Source organism: Aegilops tauschii, chromosome 1, assembly GCF_002575655.3.
Source record: "Aegilops tauschii subsp. strangulata cultivar AL8/78 chromosome 1, Aet v6.0, whole genome shotgun sequence".
NCBI lineage: Eukaryota > Viridiplantae > Streptophyta > Magnoliopsida > Poales > Poaceae > Aegilops > Aegilops tauschii.
Window position 1 is genome coordinate 507489882 of NC_053035.3, and position 12719 is coordinate 507502600.

General features: G+C 40.6%; 1 protein-coding gene and 1 long non-coding RNA gene across 7 annotated transcripts; both read left to right on the forward strand.

Moving 5' to 3' along the window:
- The first annotated feature begins 1711 nt into the window (after positions 1-1711).
- LOC141023328 (uncharacterized) lies at positions 1712-3677 on the forward strand. The gene is made up of 2 exons (XR_012184374.1): positions 1712-1933; positions 3312-3677. It is a non-coding gene; the product is annotated as an uncharacterized lncRNA (long non-coding RNA).
- A 1028-nt stretch (positions 3678-4705) lies between these two features.
- Positions 4706-12534, forward strand: LOC109749681 (FAM10 family protein At4g22670). Of its 6 annotated transcripts, none has more exons than XM_073503304.1 (10): positions 4706-4852; positions 5204-5258; positions 5462-5601; positions 5851-5908; positions 6031-6123; positions 6580-6847; positions 8511-8733; positions 9631-9751; positions 10319-10461; positions 10637-12534. In XM_073503304.1, the coding sequence occupies exons 1-6, from the start codon at positions 4821-4823 to the stop codon at positions 6586-6588; spliced, it is 387 nt and encodes a 128-aa protein (XP_073359405.1). In that variant the 5' UTR covers positions 4706-4820; the 3' UTR covers positions 6589-6847; positions 8511-8733; positions 9631-9751; positions 10319-10461; positions 10637-12534. The 6 variants fall into 6 exon arrangements, with proteins under 6 accessions (XP_073359405.1, XP_073359404.1, XP_073359402.1 ...); XM_073503303.1 differs by having other exon boundaries at positions 6580-6970; positions 9631-9807; positions 10637-10859; XM_073503301.1 differs by having other exon boundaries at positions 5870-5908; positions 6580-6970; positions 9631-9807; positions 10637-10859.
- Positions 12535-12719: the final 185 nt, after the last annotated feature.

Sequence of the window (12719 nt, forward strand, 5' to 3'; positions counted from 1 at the left end):
TTGTCGAACTCCAAGGTGCGCTTACGTGTCGGTCATGAAAAATCACAGTTTCGGCACATATTTGGCCGATTATAGTTCGTTTCGTGCACTATTACTCAACATTTTGGGGACCTAGAGCTATTTTCACGATTGACGAACCCCGGGGTGCGTTTATGTGTCAGTCGTCAACACTCACAGTTTGGTCCAATTCTGACCTGTTTCGTGGGACTATTACTCACCGTTTTGGGGTCCCGAAGCAATTTCCGTAGTTGTTGAACCACAAGGTGTGCTTACGTGTTGGTCATCAACACTCACAGTTTTGCCCGATTCTGGCCCATTTCATGCACTATTGCTCACTGTTTTATGGTCCCAAAGCGATTTCCATGGTTGTCGAACTCCAAGGTGCGCTTACGTGTCGGTCATTAACAATCACAGGTTGGGCCGATTCTGGCCCGTTTCTTGGAATATTACTTTGTTTTGGGGTCTCGTAGTCATTTCCACGATTGACGAACCCCGGGGTGCGTTTACGTGTGGGTCATCAACACTCACATATTTGGCCGATTCATGTCTGTTTCATGCACTGTTACTCAACGTTTTGGGGACCTAGAGCGATTTCTACGATTCATGAACCCCGGGGTGCGTTTATTTGTCTCTCGTCAATACTCACAGTTTGATCCAATTCTGATCTGTTTCGTGGACTATTACTCACCGTTTTGGGGTCCCGAAGCGATTTCCGTAGTTGTTGAACCCCAAGGTGTGCTTACGTGTTGGTCATCAACACCCGCAGTTTTGGCCGATTCTGGCCCGTTTCATGAACTATTACTCACTATTTTGGGGTCCCAAAGCGATTTCCATGGTTGTCGAACTCCAAGGTGCGCTTACGTGTCGGTCATGAAAAATCACAGTTTGGGCACATATTTGGCCGATTCTTGTCCGTTTCATGCACTATTACTCAGCGTTTTGGGGACCCAGAGCAATTTCTACGATTGATGAACCACGGGGTGCATTTATGTGTCCGTCGTCAACACTCACAGTTTGGTCCAATTCTGACCTGTTTCGTGGACTATTACTCACTGTTTTGAACTGAATCTCGCAAATGCTTTTGGCCTTCATATGCCTCTTATCTAGAAAATTCAAGTCCCTTTCCGTTATGCTATTATGCCTCCCCACAAAATTCTTGGATCCCTCTCTCTTGCTACTTAACATGCTGTGCAAGTGTACAACTTATACGTGAATACACTAGAAAAACATGATATGCTTTATTTGTTCTCGTATAAATCCAACAAAGTAGTAAATGCACTTGTCTTACATATATCAGACAGAGTGGGGTAACCTCTGCAAATAAACAGCAGGCAATTTGCCTTCACTAGCAATGGTTCTGCATATAGATACAAAAAATGTTCGATCTTTGCGCGTTATTTTATAACCTGTAAGACAGAATTTCATGTGCTGCTCTGTTCTCCAAATATTGGTATACAACTGATGTGATCCTTCGTCGAATAGTTTTAAACTTGTTTAGCTCATTTGCCATGGTAAAGAACTAAAGATAGGCTGTTTCATCGTCTTTCACTAAGTAATCATGAAATGTCAGCTTTATTTTACAGCTTTAAAGATACAAATCTTTGTGCTTCTTTTGATGTAGATAGGAATAGTGCATACATGGCTTTGCAGAGTCAATTTTTGCCCTTTTATCGCATCAAAACTTACCACATACTATTATGTGACGCTTTCGCTACGAGGGGCTTAAGCAGGAGCATGATAAGAAGGTGGGGCTGCTAACGAAGCAGGAGGTGAGGGGTGTGGACTACCTCAAGATGGAGAAGAACGGGATGGAGATGGAGAGCCTCGAGTCCAAGATGCTGGTGGCCACCCAGTCCATCGACACCACCACCTCCGAGATCATCAGGCTCAGAGAATCAGAGCTATTCCCTCAGCTACTTGAGCTGGTTGCTGGGTCAGTACCACACTACCATCACTCCTCACTCATTCATTTACCGTATGCATCCAGTACTGGTACCTCACATGTCTCACTACTTCCTGTATCTGTCGTTTTTTGCATAGTACTACTTGCATATGCATGGTCAAGAAATAAATAAATATAAGCTTGATGATATAGCTAGGCTGGACATATGAACCACGGAAAGGAGCTTCCCACATGAGGCCTGTGATAACAGCAGTGCCATTTGTTCTTTGCTGTTTTGATCCTGCCAACCACTGATTCAGACCATGCATGCTGCTGTTTCTCTTTGGTCCTCATGTAAATGCACCCTTGGCACTGTAGCAAGTCAACACTCACTGGTTTGCAAGGATGTCATTTACATCTAGTTGAACCAACATTGAAGGAAATCTTAGTTCTTAGGCGTGTTACTTTCGAATCACCGGCATTAGTTCTTTGTACCACTAGCATATTGATAACATTAGTTACAATATTTCCCACTAGCCACAATGAACATAGCACAATCTATGCACAACACAATACATACGGTTATTGAACTAAAATCAATCAATGTCCTGAGTATTTAATACAAACAAAGGTAATCCCCTAAGCATAAGTAACATGAGAAGAAACCATGTGAGAATATGCAGAACTCGTACCTGTATCTGATCTTTGTTACAGCAGTGATATTTCAAACAGTCCAGCAGGCCTCTTTCTTAATGCTTTTCTTGTGATTTTGTGTCAACAGACTTAGGAGACACCCAAGAGCTTGATGATCAATGGCTATGTAAAACTTGACGAGCATTTTACTTGAATAGGGAAACAGACTAGGCAGGATTTCAGTCGACTGTTGGGGTAACAGTGTAGTAAAGTGAGCAACCAAACTATCAGAAGAAACTGTACAGTAAACAAACAAATACGAGTGATTCAAATTTCAAATATATTTTATAGACACTTGTCAAATCTGATGTACAATGGCAAACATGATGGTTATAATATATCCAAATAACAATATCCTCTCTAAGAGTTTAACTCAAAAGTGCATTTTTGAATCCAAAGTAGCTAGCATAAAGTGAAAGGTTGTTGATTGGCCCAAAGTTCTTTTCTCTACAAAAGAGTGTAATCTTAACCAATGATTGTTTCCAACATGCAAGGACGTGACCACACAAATTTATATATCTTAATCTCATATGCTATCAAGCTTTTCAAGTGCAGTTACCAAGCACCGCTTTTATTTAAGGAAGAAGTTGCTGATTTTTTTATTTAAATAGTTGATACCTAACTAGGTGAACGAGAAAATTTCTTTTCCCTATTCGTGCATGTTTGCTAGTACTATTTGGTTGAACTGATGCAATTTGCGTACTAACAAGTTTTCACTTTCGCGACGTGGGCGCAGAGGTGATCGACGCTGACTAGCACGACCCGGTGGCGCTGTGCTCTTCAACCACTCGGAGACGGACTTCGCCGTGAAGCCTGGTTGCCATGTCGCACAGATGATCGTCCAGGTGATTTCGACGCCGGAGGTCGCCGAGGTGTGGAGGACCTTGACGCCATCGTCCGGGGGAGGGAGGATTCGAGTCCACCAACGTCTGAACTCTGAGCCTAGGTAGATACATCTAGAGAAGTGGTCTGTTTAGGTTGGTGGTAGACCACTAGGGAAGGTACCCACCTTATGATAATGGTTGTGTGTATCTGATGTTAAATCGAATCTTGAGATGGTTCTGTGACATGTTAAATGGAATATTGAGATGGTTCAGTGACATTCGTTTGTTTTGCATTGGACGTATTGCCATTCATGAATACTACATCTAATTTTTATTTTTTTAATTCCTAAATTGTTAGTAGTAGCGTGGGGAGGAAACTGAGCGCTACTAGTATATAGGATACTAGTAGCGTTGGTTTTTTACCCATGCTACTACTATTTCATTAATAGTAGCGCGTGTACGTAATAGCAGCAGCGTGGGTGGCACACGCTACTACTAACAAAGTTAGTAGTAGCGCGGGTTTAACCCACGCTACTACTAACTATTAGCTGTAGCGCGATACTAGTAGCGCGGGTACCCGCGCTGCTAGTAGCACTTTTCCTAGTAGTGTCATATCCTCGTTGTTCTCATCTTGTTTATCCTAAGTTGTTGGTGCACTTAGTGAGCCTATTTATATTTAGGATTTATGCTTAAAAGTATCCGCTTAGTTTATTTCCGCATTAGGATATAGCCAAATCCGTAAAAGATTTTAAAACGCCTATTCACCCCCCTCTAGGCGACATCGTGGTCCTTTCAGAGGGCGTGTTTTAGTCGCGGCCGAAGGGGAAGACACGGCTTCCATAACCTCTCAAACACCACCGTCGGCGGTACGCCTTCACCGGCCGTGGGCATCGGCACGGGCCCGGGAACGCCAGACCTTCTGCTGCATCCTCAAGGGGCGCTCGCCAAGGAAGCTCGCTCAAGCAGATCGACAACAGCGACGATGGCAAGATCCTGGTTTATGGTTAATTGTATCCAGCTCTACTGATACATGTTTAGACTGTTGTATATGATGAATCCTATACTTTACTAAAAAATTAATTTGGTCATTGTTAGTTATCACACTTGCTGTTGTTGGTCCTTTCACTTAACATGTTCGTTGTCTTGTCATGTTCTTCTGGGCTATGGATTTATAATGATTTAATGCTTACAGTTGGAATTGATTTGGTTTGCCCTATCCTAGCAACCGTCCCTACTGGCATCCAATACTTTTTCCTTTTTTTACTTGATTATATCTTGCTAATTTTGCCTTTTTTACTTTATTTGTTTGCAGCCATCTAGGAAGAGGACGACATCGACGATTTGTTGTGTTCAGAGATCTAGGACGACATCGATGATTTGTTGTGTTCAGAGATCTAGGACGACATCCATCGAGCCCGACCATGACTGCCACCACCATAACGCGCCCCACAAGGTACCCTGCTCTAGATGGCTGGATTGTTACCTTACATACAGCCCAGTATTATGCTCTTTTTTTCCACACTCCACTGAAATGTTATAGTCTAGCTATTTCATAATTACCTTACAACCAAGGATGTTATTTTTTTCGTTCTTCTTTAATAATTCGTCAAGCCTCTTAGTGTTATAGCCTAGTTGTTCTTTAATAACCATGTTAGTGTGGCAACTTCCTATGTCAATTTTTGCTTCCTTATGTTGGATGAATGAATCCACTCTCTGGAACAATTCATGGATGATCTGCATTTAATTACTGCCCCTGTGACTAGCACCTACTAGCTGAGTTGTTGAATGCTTTTCTTCTATGCAGCATCTGTGCTTATCAAAATGAAGAAGCCATCCGTCATGCGAAGGCTGCTCTAGAGGTGATGATTCTGTTCCCCTTCTGCCGCTTTGGTTTACTGTCCTCTTCTGTTTCATGCACCATACATGTGTGTGGGGCCTAGATGCAGAGTTTTCTACTGGAGTATAAAGGGATGGGTTAAGTATGCAGCAGTTATATTGATTGCAAGCAGGACATGATGCTCTTTATCTGATTACCCATCCTTCTATTATGTATTTCCCTCAGATCAACCCAGACTCTGCAAAAGTCTACAAGACTCATGGAATGCCTAACGCTATGCTTGGCAAGTGGGAGGAAGCTGCTTGCGATCTACATTCCGCGTCAAACATCAACTATGATGATGTGATCAATGCGTGCTTGAGAAGGTGGGATGTTGCTACAGTAACTATGTTGTCTATGTATGTTACACAATGCACATGCTCATATTTTTCAGATCCACTACTGTGCTTGATATGGTTAAAACTTTGGATGCCTGATGCATATGTTTGTTACTCGGTTTGAACATTGAACAAATTTCCTGCTCTCTATTTCTCTCTGCACATGAGTAGTAATTAGTTTGTTAGGTTTGAGTGATGGGATCATGATCCGGGAACTAATTATTTCCTCCGTGGCAGGAGTAATTTTTTAATTCAGGTCGGCAAAGCGGCCGGTAAAAGGTGGAAGAGCGAATCGGTAAGTGTTCGTTGCCTAGGAAGCTTCTGATTAATTCCACCTTGTTAGGTTTGGCTAATATGTTGATGATTTGTCGATGCGTGTGCTGGCATGTGAGTTATGTGGCTTTCCTTTTTTTCCAGGAAAAAGGCGCCCTATGCGCGACCTTCTCTTCATCCATCCATCCATCCGTCCTTCCTTCTTTCCCCTGGTTCGGGAGCATTCTTGGACTGCAGGTTTCTTGCTCCACATTTTCTTGTGCTTAATTGTGTCTTGAAAGAAATCCAGCAGTTACACTAATAAGTTGGGTTATACTAATTTTCCAGCTTGCTCTTTTACTTTAGTATATATATCAGTGTTTAATATGTTGGTGTGCCTTTTTTGCTTCTTATATATATCAGTGTATAATGTCTGGTTCACTAGTTGTGACCAAATCAAACTAGTGACTGAGCAATTATATATACACTAATAAGTTGGGTTATACCAATTTTCCAGCTTGCTCTTTTAGTTTAGTATATATGTTAGTGTTTAATAAGTTGATGTGCCTTTTTTACTTCTTATATATGTCAGTGTATAATTTCTGGTTCACTAGTTGTGACCAAATCAAACTAGTGACTGAGCAATTATATTTGTGAGAAATGATGTTTCCTCTCACCTTGTTCATTTTCTGACTCGTGACATGGAATCTGCAGAACATCTGATTCCTGCGTTCTTTTTGCTGGTTGCACCCATCTGATTCCTTCATCTCTCTCTGTGTGTTGCGGACGGCAAGGGCCTATAATCTCCTCCAATTTGAAGTGCTGGCTTGTGCATTTCCTGTTATTCTGAACGACGCCACAGAGAAATGTGGTGAATCATCTCTGGCATATTAACCCATGCCTCAGTCGTTGAGGATTTGTTGATGCTCATTCTGATCCAAGCTGTCTTCTGAGAATTCTTGATGTGTGTCACGACCTGAAGGTTTGTACAGACACAGTAACATCGACAGTGGTCAAAGTTCACCATCAACTTTTTTGCAACTCCAGTGCATTTTATATCTGGAAGTTAGGTGCAGTATTTTGCTCTTTACAACTACAACAAACAGTAAGCTTTTCCTCAAGGAATAAACCATTAATGTTGCTGGTGTACCTTGCACAATGATCACCCCATACACTTCTGATATAGAATATTTGGTTATTGGCACCATATGAAACTGTAATGCTGTAATGTAATCTCAATATTTTGCCATCTTGTGTTTCATTCATTCAAATTTTATTTCCATTTGAAACAGATCCTGTTTGTTGTCCTCGAGTCCACTCCATTCACATTTAGCATTAGACTGGCGGCTGCTGCTTGTAGGAAAGATGATAGCCATCTTGAAAAATGACTCACTTAGTATACAAATATTTTTTGACTTCTGCCTGTCACTTTCTGCTGGGTGTGGGTGGTAATGGCACTAATTTGTAATGCAATGTTTCCTTCCTGTACTACTAAAACCTGCTTCTTCTTAGCCAAAGTAGTACATCAGGCTTGTATTAACTTGTGTCAATTGCATTAACTTGTAGCCTAGTCACTGCAGTCTTAATATGCAAGTCCTTTTATCTTCTCTGTGATGTCATGCACCTTTGGGTCTAGTTATTAAAGACCTTATGCTCATATTTCTTTTTACTCCCTCTTTTTCCATAAATGTGACACTGTTTTGTATCTAAATACTTGACACATACAAGTTTGAGGGCATTATCCTAAACCCCTGCTATGATTTATCCATCTCTGCTACTTTGTTACTTGTGCTTAATTGAGATGTTACTCAAGGGTAGTGTTTGGGCCAGCATATATAAAGGATATGGTCGCTTGCTTAAATATGTGTGTTTACTCAAAACTGTCAAAATATCTAGAAAGAGAGTGAACTCACTTCACAGATTCTTTCAATCTTCAATTGTTTTGGTTTTTGAGTGTTTGGGCCAGCATATATAAAGGATATGGTCGCTTACTTAAATATGTGTGTTTACTCAAAACTGTCAAAATATCTAGAAAGAGAGTGAACTCACTTCACAGATTCTTTCAATCTTCAATGGTTTTGGTTTTTGCATTACAGATTCTTTCAATTATATTGCTCTGATTGATCATTTACTGTTGCTAATTGATCCTCTACTGTCCTCTATTGATGCTGATTCTTTAGACTAACCCATCTCTTGGAAATCTGGGCTGATTCCAGATTCTTCCAAGTGCTAGCCAGCTCCAAACGCAAAGCGTCTTCATTTGGAAGATGCAACATTCTACCAGAATCCATTCTCCTACTCTTTTTCTTGTACTGTATGTCAGCCATTCTTCACACATTGCTCAGCTCCAAACGCAAAGCGTCTTCATTTGGAAGATGCAACATTCTACCAGAATCCATTCTCCTACTCTTTTTCTTGTACTGTATGTCAGCCATTCTTCACACATTGCTCAACATGTTATTGTGCTGGGCAGAGTTAATTTTACCTTGGATGTGTATATATCACCCTCATTTCATTAATTTTTTCCTGGTTAACATACTGATTGGCCGCATCCTGTACCACAACACCCTGTCTGGTTATTCGCCATATATTTGTCACGCAGCTGGTTTCAACTAAAATACTCGCACTACCATTGTTGGGTGCAGATCATAGATATGATTTCTGCATTGAAGGGCTTAGCAGACATGATTTCAGCGTGTCGTTGGCCTATCTGGAGTCACCTTGCTGGGTTTGCTCGCCCCTTCCGTACATCCAAGTGTTCATTGCCGGATTCCTGCAGTTCGAGGTCACCGTCACCGGATCCATGCAGAACGAGGTCGTCCTCACCAGATCCGTGCATATCCAACTCTCCCCCTTGTAGATACAATGGTATAAATGCTTGTCCTTTTCTGACTGTTTTTACCCCTGGAGAACAACATTCTGTTTGTTATATCCTTGTTGTGAAAGTGAAACTGCAGATTATGGCTCTTCTGTTTGTGTTCCTAACCGCTTAGAACAAGTTGTAATCAAGAAATCTGTTTAGTCTTACAAGCTGCTCTTTTCCCAACATACAACCGTGCTACATGTGCCTTTTTTTGGTAATTCAACAATTGTTTGTGCTATAACTAACATGTTTGAAGCAGAAATGTCTGTATTCCATGCACCCATTACATTTTCCTCGCGCTAATACTTTTTTTTCTAGCGTGTGAAGATTTTTTTTGGGTTTGATTACATATCTACGTGACAACACAGTAGTTGACTGTTTCTTGTTCACACTGCATAAAATATTCATTGTCTTGCACCTATCCTTAAATTTTTGCAGTCAAGTTTGTTGCTTCCTGATTGTCTATATCGTGTCAGAAAAATTTCAGCATCATTTGCTGGTATTGCTGCAGAGTCCATTTCTATCATGGAAAGTATGCCATGGTCAAACAAAGCATGCTATGATGCCAACATCCAAATGGATGAAGATGTAGGAACTGGAACATAATTGGTTTGATGCCAACAATTGGCACTGCCAATATTTGGCAAGCCAACATTTGGCAAAATCAAAATTTGCCAAATGTTGGCAACTTTTTGTGAGGTTGAGAAGAAAAGTTGGTAGCCAACCAATCACTAGCCAACATTTGGCATTTGCCAAATATTGGCATGCCAACTTTTGGCATCAAACCAATCATACCATTGTCGTATCCGGCAGAGTGCACCCTTTTTGTTGTTACATCAGCTTTGTCTAGATTTATTTCATATATAGTTGTGTGGCTGTCTAAGTTATGACTTTTGCTGCAGATCCCATCCCTGAGGCTCTCCCTTTCACACACAAGCTCGTCTAGATCATTGCTCCCCTGGCCTAGGGAATTTTTTCTTCTTCATCACTCCTTGTCTCCGGTGCCCTATATCGAGTTTTTGGGTATCTATCTATCTATCTGTTGATACCTGCTCGACATGTTCCCATTCTCACTAGATGTAAGCATTTTGTCTCCCTGATTTTTTTTGTAGTTGGCTGTATGTAGTTTTAGACATGTTTGCAATCTGTAAAAGCATATGCTCATAACTAATCTGCGTTCTCGCTAGATGTTAGTGTTTGCAATCTGTAAAAGCATATGCTCATAATTAATCTGCATTCTTGCTAGATGTTCTCCTTGATTTGTTTGTACTACGCGGTTTGGACATTTATACCTGTTTGCAGTATGTGAAAACACATGCTCATTATTAATCTGTTTACAACTTGTTCCCAAACACTACACAAGTTGGTTGCCTAATTGTACTATTTGTTGTTGCTGCTGCTGTTTGTGTACTAGTATGCTATAAGTAAATAAATAAATAAGTAAATAAATAAAAGTTGTAATATACCTACCTACCCAGGGGTAGGGTGCTTTTCTGTACTGCGTACTACTAGTATTATTATCATCTGCCTTCCATTTTGTTTGTACAAATTTGAAGTTATAATCAGCTTGAGAGTATATTTTTGCTTCAGAACCTCCCCCTCCCTCGGTGAAGAAAGCAAGGAATTAATAAAAAGAAGAAATGAGAGGAAAGGAGGAATTGGCTGGCAGTGCGGGCCCGCTTCCCTTCATTCGTGAATCAAAATATCTTTTCTCCTACATACCTTTGGCGCTGGTATGTCCTTTACCTCCTCCCCTTGTTTTCACTTAGATTAAACCCCACGACATAGTTGGCGATTTAGTCTAGCATAATTGGTGATTTAGTCTAGTGAGGTGACACATAATTTAGGGTGCTACCACATCATTTAAATCTTAACCTTGTTCATTTTGATATTTTTGTGTGGCGGAAGTATTGCTTTGATGATCGAAGACTCGGCCCCGTTGCTCCCGTTGTGGTGCGCACGCCCTGCCGTGCCATGCCATGGTGGTTTCAGCGATGGCGTTGGTATGTCCTTTACCTCCTCTCCTGGAGCTACGTGATGTGGTAGCGCGCATAAAGAATATTAGAACTTCAATATTTGTGATTTAGAATTAGCTCTCATGTCAATGCTTTAGGATGGTCGTTAGTTGAACCCATTTCTTTGCACGACCAGACATTATCACAGTACAACCCTAAACCATGCTAGTTTAGGAGTTGCTTGAAGCCATGTTGTGATTTAGTATGTGTAGGCATCATTTAAGTTATTTGTAGTATTTTTTGTTTCTCTTATGCTGATTGCTTGATTTGGTTGTTAAAATGATAATTAATATAGTTTCTGCTATGTCTTAGTGCACACCCAACCCCTGTGGGAGGGGACGAGATTAGTGTGCGGTGCGCTCGGTTGGAGTAGAAATATATCGATTAGATTAAAATGGTCTTTAGTGGTGTCCTTGTGTGTTATTTGTGTGAACGACTCAACGACGAATGCCCATCTCTTTCTCTTTTGGATGCCCTGACCAATTTGCCAAAAAGTTTGGTAGTACTGATAGAATGCCCCACCTTAAGGTAACTCCAATGCAGGGACACATTTTGTGGGTCCGTTTGAGTTGACCTTACTGCCAACTGGTTAGAATAGGTGCCCTACCATTTTACATCCCCCTTAGCCTATGGTTTAAATCGGATGGAATCAGTGCTATCTTTGCATCTATTACTGGTCATCCTTCTCTCCTATCTTTCTTAAAATCTTCACATGAACATCCTTCTCTCCTATCTTTCTTAAAATCTTCACATGAACTTGTGTTGGCCTATACAAGGATGCAACCGTATGTACAACGGCCATGTTTGTGCCTAAGTGGCTTGTCGCGCTTGTTAGTGTGAAGTACTTTTCCCTCTTTCCTATGCGCTTTAGGGTTTTTGACACGATGGATGATTCTTGTCATGCGAAATTCTTGTCTTGAACCGTACAACAAGACATTGCTCTCTTTCCTATGTACAAGACATTGCTCTCTTTTCTATGTTTTTCTGATTCTAAAATTTCTCTCCTCTGCCTGATGAGGATCATCCAGTATGTTGCCGGTCTGTCTAGAACGCATGTTAACGCTAGGTTAGCTTGTCAGGTGTGTGGTCTGTTTAGTTAGTTGGTTATAGTTTAGCATGTCAAACTTATGAGTTTGTCCTTGTTTTAGTGGGCTTAATCTAGAGGTCATTTAGTTTAGTGTAAATAATAATCAAAGACAAGTGTTAAATTAATAAATCAACTACACCTAACAATGTTAACGGGCTAACTGTATTCTAAACCATGAGTTAAAATTGACACCTGCACATTAATGTGAACACCTGTCAGTGAGTTTTATGAGTCACGTGGTTCACAATAATATCAGATGCATCTCATGGATAAATCTACAATTCTAATAGTTTAATACATGATGTTAAGGAAAATGCATTGCAGCTCTTGGGTACCACACACCCAAATAGCGTTAAAAAATATTTGGAAATTTTAAAAATATCTGAAAAAACCCGAGTGCTTGTGTACAATTTTGTGCGGAATGGGTGTCTGTGGCATCTTGGCGTATGAATGATGGTCTGACATATGTTACATTCAATTTTTTTCTACACATACATTTTTTTGTCTTTTTATTTGCATTCCAGAGGCACCATTCCCCCATGAAACTGAACACGTGTGTACTATGGGCACTCTAGTTTCATATCCCAAAATTTTGGAATTTTTTAAAATTTTCTAATATGTTTTTAATGCTATATTCATATAGGGGTGTATGGCACCCGAGAGCCACATATCCTCCTCCATGAAGTTAATGAAAATAACAAAAATCAAGCAAATCAGTTCCATTATTAAAAAATCCATTGATAGGATAAAGCCACTTTAACCTTTCCTTGAGCTGGTATGTACTCGTGATTGAAAAGAAAAGGAAATACAAGTCCGTTCGGAACTCGGAAGTTTGTGGCTATAGTGTTCTCTCCTTTTCACAATCCATTAGACAAGACGCTTTGTAGTG

What these genes read in the sequence shown, in the direction of transcription:
- LOC109749681 (XM_073503301.1), top strand. Translation starts at nt 4,821, where the DNA reads ATGACTGCCACCACCATAACGCGCCCCACAAG. An exon ending in ACCATAACGCGCCCCACAAG is followed by an intron (nt 4,853 to 5,203) that starts GTACCCTGCTCT and finishes TCTTCTATGCAG; the next exon opens with CATCTGTGCTTATCAAAATG. An exon ending in AAAGGTGGAAGAGCGAATCG is followed by an intron (nt 5,909 to 6,030) that starts GTAAGTGTTCGT and finishes CTTTTTTTCCAG; the next exon opens with GAAAAAGGCGCCCTATGCGC.